Here is a 16,378-nt window from a genome sequence, read left to right as displayed (position 1 = left end):
CCCTATTCCCTATATGGTGCAAAATAAGTGCTCTATATAGGGAATAGGGTGCCATTTTGGACACAGTCTCTGTGTTGTTGTGGAAGGATCTTGCCTTCCTCCCTCTCTCTCACTGCTAGTCTAACCCTTGACTGAGTTCAGGCCAGCCATTACGTCAAACACAGGGTGAATGTCACAGTAAAGCAAAATAAACCAAGAGCTCAGGCCAAAATATGTCCATCTCCTCTCTATCCCTCTATCATTTCATTCCATTGTGTTTCAAAGCACAAAGGCAGTCTTTCCTACCTTTATCACTCCCCTTGCTTGTCCAGCGCTTACTCTATTTCTCTCTCTCTCTCTCTCTCTCTCTCTCTCTCTCTCTCTATCTCTCTCTCTCTCAATTAAATTCAGTATACTTTATTGACATGGAAAGTAAACACGCAAACATATAGCGACGATGGTCAAAGACAGCAATATACTAGACTATTTGTAATTAATTCTTAAGAGTCTAAGCCGTTGGGGGGCAGGTTCTAAGCTGACATATGGAATTGTTTTAAGTTGGTCATACCATGGATCATTTACTGTAGCTATTTGATTTTGAATTTTAGGACCCCTTTAGGTATAACAAAAATATATAAAACAAGTATTTGTTAAAATATTGAATTTGGCCTTTACCCATATAGCCCAAATAAATGCATTGACTAACACATTCATAAATGGCAAAAGAGACAGTCAAAGAATAAATCATAAGGAATAAGGTTTTGAGGTGTCTGTCCTATATCTAGGAGATATAAGACACAGGAAATATAATGAAGCAATAATAATGATAGTGATACTCATATTAACAACAAATACTAATAAAGAATAGGCTAATATGAATAATCACACTATACTTCTCACTGGCTGCCCCTTAGGTTGAATAATCACACTATACTTCTCACTGGCTGTCCCTTAGGTTGAATAATCACACTATACTTCTCACTGGCTGCCCCTTAGGTTGAATAATCACACTATACTTCTCACTGGCTGTCCCTTAGGTTGAATAATCACACTATACTTCTCACTGGCTGTCCCTTAGGTTGAATAATCACACTATACTTCTCACTGGCTGCCCCTTAGGTTGAATAATCACACTATACTTCTCACTGGCTGTCCCTTAGGTTGAATAATCACACTATACTTCTCCCTGGCTGCCCCTTAGGTTGAATAATCACACTATACTTCTCACTGGCTGTCCCTCAGGTTGTGGCAGGAGGCCACACATTTGGCTGCTGAAACACAGCATTTTTGTTTTTCACCAAGTATGTATTTAAGTTTGTCTTCATCATTTAGGTCTTCAAATTCGTTGTGTTGTTTTATAATTTGGGGGAAGAATGTATTTCTTATGTCAGAATATCTGTCACAGTTTGACAGAAAATACAGCTCTATCTCTATCTCTTCCTGGGGGCAGAATGAGCACACTGAGCTCACTGAGTCTGTAAATAGTTTGTGTTTTCCTCAGTTTTCTGTCAGTCACTGTGGTCAGATAGTCTGCCACCGTGTACTGTCTGTATAGAGCTAAATAGCATTTAAGTTTACTTTGATGATTTGTGTGGGGGGGGTTGTGATAATTTGGTAGGATTGGCCAGATTTTCTGGGTGCTGTCCTGATGATTTGTTGGGTTGGTAGGGGTTAGTGAATTGAGCCTCAGGACTACCTGGCTGAGGGGACTCTTCTCTATGGTCACCTCTTGGCAGTTGAGGGTTTTGTAATGGTAGGAGTAGGGGTCACTTGTTTTTAAATGATTATACAATTTGGTGGCTCTTTTTTTTATATTAATCAGAAGAGGGAATTGGCCTAATTCTGCTCTGCATGCAGTGTTTGGAGTTTTTCTCTGTACTCTGAGGATGCTCTTACAGAATTCCACATGCAGTGTTTCAATTGGGCCTTGGTCACATTTGTCGAATTCTTGTTTTATAAGCAGACCCCACACTTCACTGCCATATAGGGCAATTGGTTATATTATTGATTAGAATGCTTGGAGCCAGATTCTAATTGGTATGTTTAATTTTATATATATTTTAATTGGCATAGAAAGCCCTCCTTGCTTTGTCTTTAAGTTAATTCACGGCCAGGTTGAAGTTCCCTGTGGAGCAGATTTTTAGTCCCAAATTATGTGTAGGTATGTGTTCTATATCAGTGGAGCTCAGTAAAAATGGATATCGGTTTCCCTGACATCTGGATCTTTTCTGGAATATCATCATTTTTGTCTTTTTGACATTGACAGTCAGGGCCCAGGTCTAACAGAACTGTTGCAGATTATGTCATTGTCGCTGCAAACCCCTCTTTTGTGGGGAACAGCAGCACCAGGTCATCTGCATGCAGGAGGCATTTTATTTCTGTGTCGTTAAGAGTGAGACCGGGGGCTGTTGATTGTTCTATTGTTTTTGCCAATTCATTAATGTATGTATTAAATAGACTTGAGCTCCGGTTGTTCCCCTGTTTCACTCCGCGTCCTTGGGAAAATAAATGTGTATGTTTATTTTCAATTTTGACTGCACATTTGTTATTTCTTTACTCTCTCTCTCTCTCTCTCTCTCTCTCTCTCTCTCTCGCTCTCTCTCTCTCTCTCTGTCCTTTCTCTCCAAATCCTATTCTCTCTCCCCTATCTTTTTCCGTCTGTAGCGGAAGGAAAATAAACAATTAGCTGTAGCGACCTGACCACAGCTTGACTGACATTACTGACCCACACGGCCCTGTCTGGCTTTGAATTGTCTTGGACGATCCTGATTGGCCATGTCTGACTGTGAGGGGTTGTGATTGCTTTGTGATTGGCTGGTTGTGTTCCTGATTGGCGGTGATTGGCTGGGCTTTTAAAGCCAGTGGAATTGATACTGCAGATGCAGACGTGCGGCTGTCAATGGGGGTTTGTGTTAACTCAGACAGACCTGCTGTCGAATTAGTCTCATCTTAGATCCCTAGGGAAAAGTTAGAGATAGACAGGGGGAAGAGAGAAAGAAAGAGAAATGTGTGTCTATCACATAGAGAGAAAGAAAAAGCGATCAGAGCACAGGAGGCTGCTGAGGGGAAAACGGCTCATAATAATGTCTGGAACGGAGCAAATGGAATGGCATCAAACACAAGGAAACTATGTGTTTGATGTATTTGATACCATTCCACTGATTCTGCTCCAGACATTACCACGAGCCCGTTCTCCCCAATTAAGGTGCCACCAACCTCCTGTGGATCAGTGAACGAGGGACAAAGACAGAAGTACAGACAGACAGACAGATAGGCAGCAAGCCAGCCAACCAGACATCCAGACAGACAGACAGATAGGCAGCAAGCCAGCCAACCAGACATCCAGACAGACAGACAGACAGATCAACCAAGCTCCACTTACATACTGTATCAGTGTTGTCCACAGGGGTCCTGAGGGAGGTGACCACCCATTTCATCGTGGACGCCCGTGCCAAGAGCAAGACCGGGGGCAGCCATGTCAAGGTCCGCATCATCAACCCCTCAGGCACCAACACAGACGCCTACATCACTGACAAGGGAGACGGCACCTACAGAGTGGAATACACTGCCTTTGAGGATGGTAATTCTTTGAATGTGTTGAGTCATGCATTTGGTGCAACTGCACCATTAATGTGATGTACATTCTATCTAGAGGACATTATGATGGATGAAGCAGAATATCAGGCACAATGTATTATCTGCCACACATAACACCAAAACTCATAGGAAAGTCATTAGATTGCCTTGGATTTTATTGTACCTGAATGAGTCCAGAGCCAACTCAGTACACCCATCTGATTGGCTTATAGCCCCTCTGAGGCCTGTAGTGATGGAGTCTGGGTAGCCTTGGGGCTCACCCTGTTTTATTAATGTTTTTCCAGCGCAGCACGTCGTAATTCCAAAGCAAAAACCCTTGTGGCTTTCATAAAATAAACTGTTTTCCCTCCCCCTTAGCCAGGGGGAAAAGATCAGAGCTCAGCTGTTCTACCCTTCATGACTTTAACAGACTCTAGCCTGCCAGGAAGCGGTGTGATTTCTCCCAGTGTAGGCCCCTTGGCCCATATTCACCAAGTGGCTATAAGTAGGAACACTGATATAGGATCAGTTTGGGGGATCTGATCGTAGATCAGCACTCCTACTGTGATATAATTTGTGAATACAGGCCCTGGCTGGAGATACGAGAGGAGTTAGAGAGAGGTGGGAGGGGGTTGATGTATATATAGGCCCAGGCTGTTGAGGACACAAGGGGGAAAGAGAGCACACACTTTGAGATGACTTGGAAAAGGGAGAGAGAGGATGAGAGAGACAAACAGAACAGAAAGAAAGAGGGAGGATAAGGTAGAGAGGGGAAGAGAATGAGGGATGGAGCTAGGGACAAAGACGGAAAGGGAGAATGGCAAAAAATATGTTATAAAAATGAATGGAAGCAGCTGAAACTGCAACTGCTCCGAGAAAGCGAGAAAGCGAGAGAGAGAGAGAGAGAGAGAGAGAGAGAGAGAGACAGAGACAGAGACAGAGACAGAGACAGAGACAGAGACAGACAGAGACAGACAGAGAGAGACAGAGAGAGACAGAGAGAGACAGAGAGAGACAGAGAGAGAGACAGAGAGAGACAGAGAGAGCGAGAGAGACAGAGACAGAGACAGAGACAGAGACAGAGACAGAGACAGAGACAGAGACAGAGACAGAGACAGAGACAGAGAGGTGTGGGGGTTGTACGGTATTAATAGCTGGTGCCTGTCTACAGAGGGAGGGCAGATGGTTTTCCAATGATAGGGGGTGTGTGTCCCGTCCATGCCTCAGCCCGCTGGATTGGGGGACAGAAATACGCAACCTTGGCCTCTCTACCATGGACTTTTCATAAAGAAAGTCACACACATGCAGACGCAGACACAAACACACACACACACACACATGCGTACGTTTTTTTGTAGCAGCTTAGTAATCTAATCAGTATTCCTCTAGTGATGGCCACAGTGATTTATTGTTGAGATTGGGTTTTTTGGAGGTCATTCTGCTTTCAAAAGAAAGTAGTCCAATGTGCTTTTGTGTGTGTGTGTGTGTGTGTGTACTGTCTTACTGTGTGTGTGTTTTCTCCCTGTGTGTGTGTTCAGGGATGCACTTGATTGAGGTGCTGTATGATGATGTGGCAGTGCCTAACAGTCCATTCCATGTCCCGGTAACGGAGGGTTGTGACCCCAGCCGTGTCAGAGCCTACGGTCCTGGTTTGGAGGAGGGCCTGGTCAACAAACCCAACCGCTTCACCGTGGAAACCAGGTACACACACTAACTTCCTTACTTACTTAATCATCATCATTACCATGTGGAACATAAGGCTTCCTTCAGAGAGCGCCACTGCATCCTTCTGTCAATCTGTCCAGGGGGTACACACTGGGCACAAACTGGGGTGAAAATGAGATGGGTGAAATGGGGTGTAAGTAGGGTGAGAAAGGTTGAAAATGGTGTGGCAAAAATTAGATACTGGTTTGTTTAAATTCAGCATTTAGGTAAACCATTCTTCTTCTCTCCTCCCTCTTCACCATCCCTCTCTCTCTCTCCCTCTCTACCTCCCTCCCCCTCTAGGGGTGCTGGTACAGGGGGTCTAGGCCTGGCCATCGAGGGTCCATCAGAGGCGAAGATGTCCTGTAAGGACAACAAAGATGGCAGCTGCAGTGTGGAGTACATCCCCTTCACCCCGGGAGACTACGACGTCAACATTACCTTCGGAGGCTTGCCCATCCCAGGTACTTTATGATGTCACTTCCTCTGAGAGCCCCTTCACTTCCTGTTGGAGAGAATTTAAACTATTCTTGATTGGTTGATAAAGAATGTTGATAGGGTTATAGAAGATGTTTTGCTTGGTCTAGGCTTTCAAAAAGGTATGCGTATCGATGTACACTAGACTTGTATATACCACATGCTATAAGTATGGAATGAGAATGTTTTGCTTGGTCAGAGAGGAAGACGTGAAGCAAGATGTTTACTCTGCCCAAAATCTGTCCACGAAAATAATATTTTGTATGGATGTCAATGAGAGAGTTTAATCGCTAATTTGCTAGGTGAGGCTTATTTGATCGAATAGAAGTTTCGTAATGGCTAGGTTGTTACGAATGCACTGATATAAGTGGCATTTTGGCAACTTAAAAAAACAACAACTTTATATCGGAGTTGTGCCTGTTGTCATAGAGATAGAGCATGGACATTGCCATTGATGGCTTCCCAATGACTGTATATATGGATGGACAAAACCATTGATCACGTGACACCATTCATTCCTATGTGAAGGCTCAATAGTGCTTTGAAGCCAAATGAAGTCCATTAAGATGGCGTCTCATGGAGACATAACATGTGCAGTTTGAGCTACTCCAGGAATTGATTTTGCAGGCTAGTAACTCAAGTTGAAGGCCGGCCGGGGTACTGCAGACTGCCATTAGCAACTAAATTACCCTTTTAACGTATTCTGTGTTCAAGGACATACATCTGGTGTATTAGAAGCAATAATTGGTACCATGATTGTATTCAAATTTCTATGGCCTGCTGTTCACACGCATATCTGCCCTCTCATTGGCTAGAATGGTCCCATCTGATCTCATCTTCTCCTGCCTGCCTTCCATCTTTGAGGACATTTTCAGTATTTTCATTGTTAGAGCTGTCACTCGAATATCTTGTCAATACAGGGCTCTGGGCCATGTATAGCACATGCTAAAAGTATGTGATGAGAATGTTTTGCTTGGTCTGGGCTTTCAAAGAGGTACATAATTTTGTTTTACTTATCAATGTACACTTGAGCTGTATACCTATACGAATGTAATTCCATCTGACTCCTGCCTGTGTGTGTTGCAGGTAGTCCCTTCCGTGTGCCAGTGAGAGAGCTGGTGGACCCCAGTAAGGTGAGGTGTTCAGGCCCAGGGCTGGGTAGTGGAGTCAGAGCCCATGTTCCTCAGACCTTCACTGTGGACACTAGCAAGGCTGGCCTCGCCCCTCTGGGAGTGGTGCTGTATGGACCTACTGGTAAGAGGAGAGAGAAAGAGAGAGACACACCCACACACACACATACAGACACCCCCCTCCCACCACACACAAACCAAATGTCTTTCATTGGCTGTAAAGTTTTAACGTTTTAAGGCTTTAAACTTTTCAGACTGTGATCAATATTTCATTGCTTCCCGCCTCAGGAGTGGCTGAGCCAGTGAACATCACAGATAACAGGGACGGAACACACACAGCGACCTACACCCCAGCCAAGGACGGCCCGTACACTGTGTGTGTGAAGTACGCTGACCAGGAGGTCCCTCGCAGGTCAGAACAGCAGGAAGAGGAACCAAACTGTGATCACAGAGAAACATCTTTGATGTTTTCTTCAAATCTTTGTACTGACTACATAATGTTTTCATCCCTCTCTCATTCTCTCTTGATCCTCCTTTTCTGTCTTGAAGTGGAAATTCAGTTGAACTGAAACATTTAAATCCTTGAGAGATTTAAATCTAATGTCTTGCTTGATCTTTCATAAACAACCGTTCAGTCGTGACACTCCTTTCTTTCAAAATATGTTTTTTCCCCCTCTATCTGCAGTCCGTATAAGATCAAGACATTGCCTGCTCATGATGCCAGTAAGGTGCGTGCCAGTGGGCCAGGTTTGAATGCCCAGGGTGTGCCCGCCAGCCTGCCCGTGGAGTTCACCATCGATGCCCGCGACGCTGGCGAAGGCCTGCTCACCGTGCAGATACTGGTGAGTCACCTACGCCTCTGTCACTTCCTCTCTAGACAGGAAACTGTCATAGACTGTGAGCTCAGACATTCACCTCCCTATTTAAAAGAGAACTTCCATTCCTTTTTCTTAAGATGATAAACATCTCTTCAATATTGCTGTTATGATTCATGCTTATTACCAATTTGGACATTTCTACCTTATTTTCTTATTGCGTGTTTAATTTAAAAACAAAAACACCAACCCCCATGTCAAGTCAGCCCCTCCACCCATTTTACCCATTCCTTTCTCTCTGCCCCTCCCTGATCTGGGATGTGGTTGGGTTGTGGCTGTGATGTGTCTGCAGGGTCCGGATGGATGCAGGCGTGAGGCCTCAGTGCTGGTGGAGGACTGGGGCAGGAGGGTGTGGGAGAAGCATATAGTCAAGGGGACCATACCCTTCTGTATTCATAAGAAAGGCTCCGTAAGGCCTGCTCTTCCTTTTTCTGGCCTCTTCTCTTTCACCCCTCACGCTGTCTGCCTCTCCCCTCGCCCTCTTGTTTCCTTTCGTCCCCTTCTTCCCTAGTCCCCTCCTTCTGTTGTCACTTGTCTTTTTTGTACTTGCTGAGGACCCTGGGAGGAGTATTTTGTCTTCTCTATGTCTCTTTTCACTCTCCTCTCTTCTTACTGTGAGAGATGAGAGAAGCCAGTCTATGTAGGAGACCAAGGGATTGTATACCAGATAAAAAGGGATTGTAGACCAAAGTTAAAACAACGCAAAAACAAAGGATTAACTTGCTCCCTGGCTGAAACTTCACTGAAACAAGTTTGGTGCTGTGACGAGTTGGGACAGTACACATCAAAAACCTGGAGGAGGAACTGGGAGGAACAGGGATCTGTTGGATGTGTGGAAGTGAACGTTTCTCCTAAGCAGTAGTACACAGTCCATGAAAGACAGACATTCTCCATCCCCTCAATGTCCCTCCTCCCCAGTCTGTGTGGACTGACCTCCATTGGGTTTGGCTAATTGGCTAATGTGGTTTTCTTTATCCCACTAACTGTAGAAAATGGTGCATTCCTAAACACAGCACCATCCATTCTCAAAGATAATCATTCCCATTGTTGTATTGTGCACAGCCATGTGTAGTGTGATATTGCAGAGATGACATACATAGACAATGTACAGTTTACATGAGCGTACACACACACACACACACTCAATCCATGTTCCTTATACCTGTAGGACCCAGAAGGCAAGCCGAAAAAGGCCAATATCCGTGACAACAGAGATGGGACGTACACAGTGTCCTATGTACCAGACATGGCAGGGCGCTACACCATCACTATCAAGTATGGAGGAGATGAGATTCCCTACTCTCCCTATCGTATCCATGCCCTGCCCACTGGAGACGCCAGCAAGTGTCTGGTCACAGGTCAGTGAGAGGACTCTCATATATGTCATATATCCTATCTATATGTATATTTATTAGGGGTGTAACGATCCATCTACTACATCGATGTATCGATTTATATTCCTATGATCCAACTACATCGATCTGTGCTCGGCGAGTTGGCCTTTTGGACAACATATATCAATCTAACATTGTTTTAAAATGTAATAAATCGATTGTATCGATACTAGGAAATAACCCATTGGATTTAAGCACGTCAGACTTTATATGGATGTTTTTTCTTAGCACTTTTAATGATAAAGGCTTTAAACATTACTCGATTCAGTCTGCCTATCCGTGACGTCATCGCCCCGCGCCAGCAGCAGCGCAAAGGCGCAAAGACAACAAAACATAGCATGGCGGACGACAGAGGAGAAGCCGACGAGCGAGAAATTATCAAGCCACCATTGCGGTCCTTACAAGAAACAGGAATCTAGGAAACTTCACCTGCACTGTCCAGTATAAAGGTATTGATTTCAGTCACACTGGTTGAATTTTTGGCTAAAAGGTTACTGAATCGATTTCAAGTCACTGAATCGTTTCGGATCGTATCGTTCTAAATGAACCAATATCGTCCTTGAATCGTATCGACAACCACGAATCGTGATACAAATCGAATCATTGTTAAAACGAATCGTTACACCCCTAATATTTATATCTATATCTATACTGTATGTATCTATGAAGAAAGGAAGGCCTGGATAATCATTGCTCTGATGAAGTATGAAAATGTATGCACTCACTAACTGTGAGTTGCTCTGGATAAGAGCGTCTGCTAAATGACTAAAAATGTAAAAATGTAAAGTAGCTTGGGTGGATTTAACCCATGAGGACCATTAATGATGGTTTTATTTTCAATCTACAGTTTCCATTGGAGGACATGGATTGGGTGAGCATTTCTAAACATGATAATTCTTCTGAAAACTAGAATGCATACCAGTATATGTACAGCATATGATTATATTGACTTGATGTTAGTGATGACAGGATAGTTTCAGTAGTTTTGTATGGTCTCCTTACATATCCATCATTCTCGACAGGTTCAGGCCTCGGCCCCACCATCCAGATCGGCGAGGAGACCGTCATCACCGTGGACGCAAAAGCTGCTGGGAAGGGAAAGGTGACCTGTAAGGTGTCGACGCCAGATGGGGCGGAGCTAGACGTGGACGTGGTGGAGAATTCCGACGGAACGTTTGACATCTACTACACGGCTCCGGAACCTGGGAAATACGTCATCACCATCCGCTTTGGAGGAGAACACATTCCAAACAGCCCCTTCCACGTGGTGGTGAGTACTTCCTGATATGATGAATCATGGGTACTGTAGTCCTTACCTGAATTTGTTGGGAAAGTGTAGTTTTCTTTGTCATAGTGTTACCATAAATGTGTTTCATTCATTGGATCTGTTCTGTAACATTATGATATAACACGATGTGGGATCTCTAGGCTGGTTCAGATACAGTAGGTTTGACTCATATCATATAACAGTAAATTTATTACATAGTTATATGATAACATAGGAGTTTTGCATGGTGTGGCACTTACATGAGCCTACGATAATCCTTGGATGATTATTATAACTGTGTGTGCATGGTGATTTGGAAGTTACCCATAGAAATATGATTAGTAATTAGTCTATTTCTATGAAGTTTTCCTAAACGTGTGACTTACCCTCCCCACCAGGCCAGTGATACCGTCCCTATAATAGAGGAACCGTGTGACAAGCTCCAGTTACAACAGCCCTACCAGGCCTACCAGGGCTACCCCCCTCACTGGGTACAAACCTACACCCCCCCCCCTCCCGCACTTACCTCCACCTCACCTCCACCCTCACCTTCAGCTTACCCACCTCCTTCATATCCCAACACCGTGATTCCTACTTTACTTTCCATGCACATCTCAAAAACCTCTGTTTTGCTTGTCCTCAGATGCTGCTCGCAAAGAATCATTGTATGTTCACTTCATTTTAGTTTTGCTTGTCTCCCCTATGGCGACGGCCATTGAGTTTGTAAGTGTCTGTTTTGTGTGCAGAAGCTTTCGCATTGCTTTCACTGTTTTTCTTTCAGCTTATCTTCATATCTCTCAGGCCTTCAAAGCCTGGACTCTCGCCTGTCCTGTCTGCCCAGAGTCAAGGCCTATGCCTGGGCTGTGCTTTCACCTCCATCCCCTCATACTGTCCCTGAGCAGAGACGTAGACCAGAATGCTAATGTTAATTTAACCATTTCCCTTTCATAGGCCACAGAGGAGCCCGTCACCCCCGGCGATATCATGGAGCCTATGCTCCGCCCCTTCAACCTGGTCATTCCGTTCACCGTTCAGAAGGGAGAGATCACAGGTGAGATTTAACTGATGTCTGACAAGTCTGTGTGTGTGTGTGGTGTTTACTGTGATGTGTATGATAATAACTTACCTGTGTATGTGTGTGTGCGTGTGTTTCCAGGTGAGGTACGTATGCCCTCAGGTAAAACAGCCCGTCCTAACATCACAGACAACAAGGATGGGACAGTCACAGTGAAGTACGCCCCTACAGAGAAAGGCCTGCACGAGATGGACATCAAATACGACGGAAACCACATCCCGGGTACACAATGCATCGAGAAACACACATACACACACACACACACACACATGCACACACAGAGTATAATTCCATACAGGAAGTAGATCTATAATTGGTAATTTAATGCTGTTCCATCACAGGAAGTCCCCTCCAGTTCTATGTAGATGCCATCAACAGTGGTCATGTGACAGCCTATGGTCCAGGTCTGAGTCACGGCATGGTCAACAAACCTGCTACCTTCACCATCGTCACCAAGGATGCAGGGGAAGGTAAGGAACTGAACCAAATCATACCATACTGATTTGTGCCAAACACTACTGTGCTATGGTCCATTCTCAAAGTCTTCAATCCCTTTCCCCTGCCTGATTTTCCTCCATCCCTCTCTCACCCCTTCTGTCTCCCCCTACATTCCTCTATCTCTCCTCTCTTCTGGTATTCCTACTACCTCTCTTCCTCTCTCTCCTCTCATGTCTAGGTGGTCTGTCCCTGGCGGTGGAGGGTCCCTCTAAGGCAGAGATCAACTGTAAGGATAATAAGGATGGAACCTGTACTGTGTCCTACCTTCCCACTGTACCAGGAGACTACAACATCATCGTCAAGTTTGACGACAAACACATCGCCGGCAGCCCCTACACTGCCAAGATCACAGGTACTGACTGTGTGTGTGAGAGAGAGAGCGAGAGAGAGAGAGAGAGAGAGAGAGAGAGAGAGATAGAGAGAGAGAGAGAGAGAGAGAGAGAGAGAGAGAGAGAGAGAGAGAGAGAGAGAGAGAGAGAGAGAGAGAGAGAGAGAGAGATGAAACAAGGCTAGAGCAAGCCAAAGGTTGTATTTATTAAATGCATGATTTTGTTTTCTCTTTGTTCTCTTCTGTCCTTCTCTCCCCTGTAGGAGATGACAATATGAGGACATCCCAGCTCAACGTCGGCACGGCAACAGACGTGTCATTGAAGATCTCAGAGACAGACCTGAGCAGTCTGACAGCGAGCATCAGAGCACCGTCGGGCAACGAGGAACCCTGCCTGCTCAAGAGACTGCCCAATCGACACATCGGTGAGCCACTCGCCAGGCCTGGCTCCCAAAGCATTGGTAGAGAATCTATTATTTATTCAGTAACACCTCTTTTTTATCTTGAAAGAGACCTGGTAAGATAGCAGCAAGGGTAAACTTGTGTATGATTAAACCATAAAGAGTCACAGATATAGTCATTCCATGTACCTGATTGCGTTCTCCTCTATCCATCCTCCCCTCTAGGTATCTCATTCACTCCTAAGGAGGTAGGGGAGCATGTTGTGAGTGTGAAGAAGAACGGGACGCACGTGACCAACAGCCCCTTCAAGATCATGGTGGGCCAGTCAGAGATCGGGGACGCCAGCAAGGTCAAGGTGTTTGGCCAGGGACTGGTGGAGGGACACACCTTTGAGGTGGCTGAGTTCATAGTGGACACCAGGAACGCAGGTAGGGTGTTTTCATTGGTATTCATTGTGACAAGTTCACTATTGAACATAATAGAGGGTTAAGATAATATTCAACTTTATACGTTCAGAAGTTTTAAGTTCATAGTTTTTTCTATGTATGCACTGTAAAGGGGTTGCCGTGAATTTGACAGTAACTTACAGGCAGCTCATTGGCAAGTAAGTTACTGTATTTCATGTTGCAGTACACCTACTGTTATCTAAATACTGGATCAATGCAAGTACTGTGTAATGACACACAGTACAATACCGTAAAATTGACTGTATTATACCGTAAAAAAGTAAATGCTACCGTAATCGTAATGAATGAATGGATGGATGGATGAAATTCATTGAGGGATTAGGGTTTGTATTTGACAGTATTTTACTGTAATTACATGGGATTGGTGCGAGCAGGTTGGCCGCTAGGTAAGGTGTTTACACATTACAGTATATTAATGAATAGTTGGTGTTTATATCACTTGCACTTCTAGAGGCCATAACAAAAACTTCCAAACTAGCAGCGACTACTGAGCAAAACAGACCAACAGGACATGGCAAAATGCTCAACCATTTAAGGTTCAAGAATAGCTGCCACTCCAATCTGTGCCCTATACATTTTAAATTGATGGGGCACTAATCCTACATCCAAGTTTAATTAGTACAGCATTTTCACTAATGGGTGCAACAAATATAGCCTCTTACAAGGCACGCCTCAAATATGTTATTGAGCCAGAATCAACAATACCATGCATCCACTAGTAGTCAAAAGCTGTTTGGTGCTCTAAAAATCCAGGAGGGTACTGTATTCTGTGGGAGATAATTACAGTACACTGTAAAAACCGTAACTTGTTTTTGCGGTAACTCCTTTCTTTACTGTATGTACTGTTAAAGCAAAGTTTATTTGGAGTTTACAACAACATACTGTACCTTTTTATTAAATGTTAACAATAATTTACAGGTAACAGGCTGCCAGTAAATTACCGTAAAAACAAGTTATCATTTTTACAGTGTACCATTCAGTAAAATGTTTCATAGTATTTTACTTTTGATAATACCCAAAATGACTGTATAAATTAAAATGTTCCGTTACAGTGTGGATATGATTTTGGGGAACATTTTCTGGTGTAACCAACACTCCTCTTCTACTGTACCATCTTTCTCCCCTTCTCTCTCCTCTTTCATCTCTCTACTCTTCTCATATCTCTCTCTTTCCCTCTCTCCGTCCCTCTTCTCTCTGTCAGGTTATGGTGGTCTGGGTCTGTCTATCGAGGGTCCCAGTAAGGTGGATATTAACTGTGAGGATGTGGAGGATGGTACCTGTAAGGTGACCTACTGCCCCGCTGAACCAGGAAATTACATCATCAACATCAAGTTCGCAGACCAGCACGTCCCAGGTGAGTTCAGGGGGCCTCAGGCGGCCTCGGGGGTGTCTTACAACATGCCTGTATACAATTCAGCAATTATCTAAACAGATATATCTTTGTATGGGTGGTTTTTAATTTTTGTCTGATTTGAGTTCCTGACTGGCTGTGATTGGTCTATCCCACAGGAAGTCCTTTCACCGTGAAGGTGTGTGGTGAGGGCAGGATGAAGGAGAGCATCACCAGGAAGAGGCATGCTCCATCCATTGCTACTGTGGGCAGCACCTGTGACCTCAACCTCAAAATACCAGGTGAGAACCGCCACGACCGCTACCGTCATGTTATGGTCTGTGTGTGGTCCAGCAGTGGGATTCCAAAACGCCCGCTGGCTCTCCTCCTTTCTATCTATCGTCCCTCCTTTTCTCTTGTCTTCCTCTCCTTGCACAGTCACATGCTTTCACATACCTTTATTACACACTGTTATGACCCTTTGCTTGGCCTTCCAAGTTCTATTTTCATCTCTTGCTCTTCCTTTCTCCTTCCCTCCCTCCTCCTCCTTCCACCCTTCCTCCCTCTGTAGGTAATTGGTTTCAGATGGTGTCGGCCCAGGAGCGGCATACGCGTACGTTCACGCGCAGCAGTCACACGTACACGCGCACGGAGCGCACAGAGATTAGTAAGACACGGGCTGGGGAGACCAAGCGGGAGGTGCGTGTAGAGGAGAGTACCCAGGTCGGGGGAGACCCCTTCAGGGACGTGTTTGGAGAATTCCTGGGGAGTCAGAGTCTCACAGGCTTCAGTGGGATACCAGCCACTACCAGACAGCCTCAAGAGGGTGTGTGTGTGACACAAGAGGGTGTGTGAGGCCTGTCTAATGCCAATTAATTGATTCAGAATGTGTGTGTGTGTGTGTGTGTGTGTGTGTGTTTTGTGTTAAGTGTCCAGTTTGGCTATGTCTTTTTGTTTTAATCCAGAATAGTAAATACATCTAGAATACAAATGTATGTCAAATTACTGCTTGATTAAAAATATATATATTTTTGTTGTTGCATGATGCAATGATGTATGCAATTAGTCCATATCCATTTTATACATCTGGAGTTAACATGCACGTGTCGGGCTATTAATTAATGTATGAATGTGTGTGCCTTCGTGTGTGTTGGATTTAGTCGCTCCATGTTCCTCCCGTTGTCCCAGATTGGAAATGATAGGAGGGCGTTTTAAAGGAAAATCTGAGCAGTTCATGGTTGTCAACTCTGTGACCCAGCCATCTTACTCTGACATCACACAGAGACTGATCCACACACAGCTGTATCCACATCTCAGTCTGACTAACCTCATACACATTCTCTCTGATTCTCTCTGATTCTCCACTGCCCCTATTGACAACCTGAGCGTTTGAAGAGTGAACAGCATTTTGAAGTGTTTTGTCTGATGCATTTCTCTCTCTCTGCCCCCCCCCTTCTATTTCTGTCCCTCTCTCCTCCTCCTCTCTCTCTTTCTCCATCCCTCTCCCATATCTTTCTCTCTCCCCTACCTTCTCTCTCTTTCCCTCTTTCTTTTATCTCTCCCTCCTCCCCTCCAGGTGACCAGGGGACCAAGGAGATGACGGCTCAGGTGACCAGTCCGGGAGGTAAGATGGAGGATGCAGAGATCATCGATGGCGAGGACAGCACCTACAGCGTCCGCTTCATCCCCCAGGAGATGGGCCCCCACACGGTCAACGTCAAGTACAGTGGCCAGCACGTCCCCGGGAGCCCCTTCCAGTTCACCGTGGGGCCCCTGGGAGAGGGAGGGGCACACAAGGTCCGGGCCGGGGGCACAGGGCTGGATAGAGGAGTGGCTGGAGTGGCAGGTAGATTGGCTGAGGGGGGCAGTAGAGGTT

At 45.0% G+C, this 16,378-nt stretch overlaps 1 protein-coding gene across 1 annotated transcript in view; it reads left to right on the top strand.

Annotated features, from left to right (window-relative positions):
* Positions 1–16,378, top strand: part of LOC311129255 (filamin-C-like) — a gene marked incomplete at its 3' end in the record, with an annotated part of 76,883 nt that overhangs the window by 59,983 nt on the left and 522 nt on the right. The window contains exons 22-41 of the mRNA XM_084161549.1: positions 3,386–3,559; positions 5,094–5,256; positions 5,563–5,723; positions 6,823–6,990; positions 7,155–7,278; positions 7,552–7,708; positions 8,910–9,099; positions 9,983–10,006; positions 10,158–10,405; positions 10,801–10,893; positions 11,354–11,453; positions 11,559–11,699; positions 11,819–11,947; positions 12,154–12,327; positions 12,567–12,728; positions 12,930–13,133; positions 14,374–14,526; positions 14,682–14,804; positions 15,074–15,349; positions 16,079–16,348. Of these exons, the coding sequence (XP_084017675.1) occupies positions 3,386–3,559; positions 5,094–5,256; positions 5,563–5,723; positions 6,823–6,990; positions 7,155–7,278; positions 7,552–7,708; positions 8,910–9,099; positions 9,983–10,006; positions 10,158–10,405; positions 10,801–10,893; positions 11,354–11,453; positions 11,559–11,699; positions 11,819–11,947; positions 12,154–12,327; positions 12,567–12,728; positions 12,930–13,133; positions 14,374–14,526; positions 14,682–14,804; positions 15,074–15,349; positions 16,079–16,348 (3,234 nt within the window). The remainder of the gene's footprint in view (positions 1–3,385; positions 3,560–5,093; positions 5,257–5,562; positions 5,724–6,822; positions 6,991–7,154; positions 7,279–7,551; positions 7,709–8,909; positions 9,100–9,982; positions 10,007–10,157; positions 10,406–10,800; positions 10,894–11,353; positions 11,454–11,558; positions 11,700–11,818; positions 11,948–12,153; positions 12,328–12,566; positions 12,729–12,929; positions 13,134–14,373; positions 14,527–14,681; positions 14,805–15,073; positions 15,350–16,078; positions 16,349–16,378) is intronic.

Source organism: Coregonus lavaretus (genome assembly GCF_964263955.1).
Source record: "Coregonus lavaretus genome assembly, chromosome: 5".
In the NCBI taxonomy this organism is placed as follows: domain Eukaryota; kingdom Metazoa; phylum Chordata; class Actinopteri; order Salmoniformes; family Salmonidae; genus Coregonus; species Coregonus lavaretus.
This window is presented reverse-complemented; position numbering and strand designations above follow the sequence as displayed.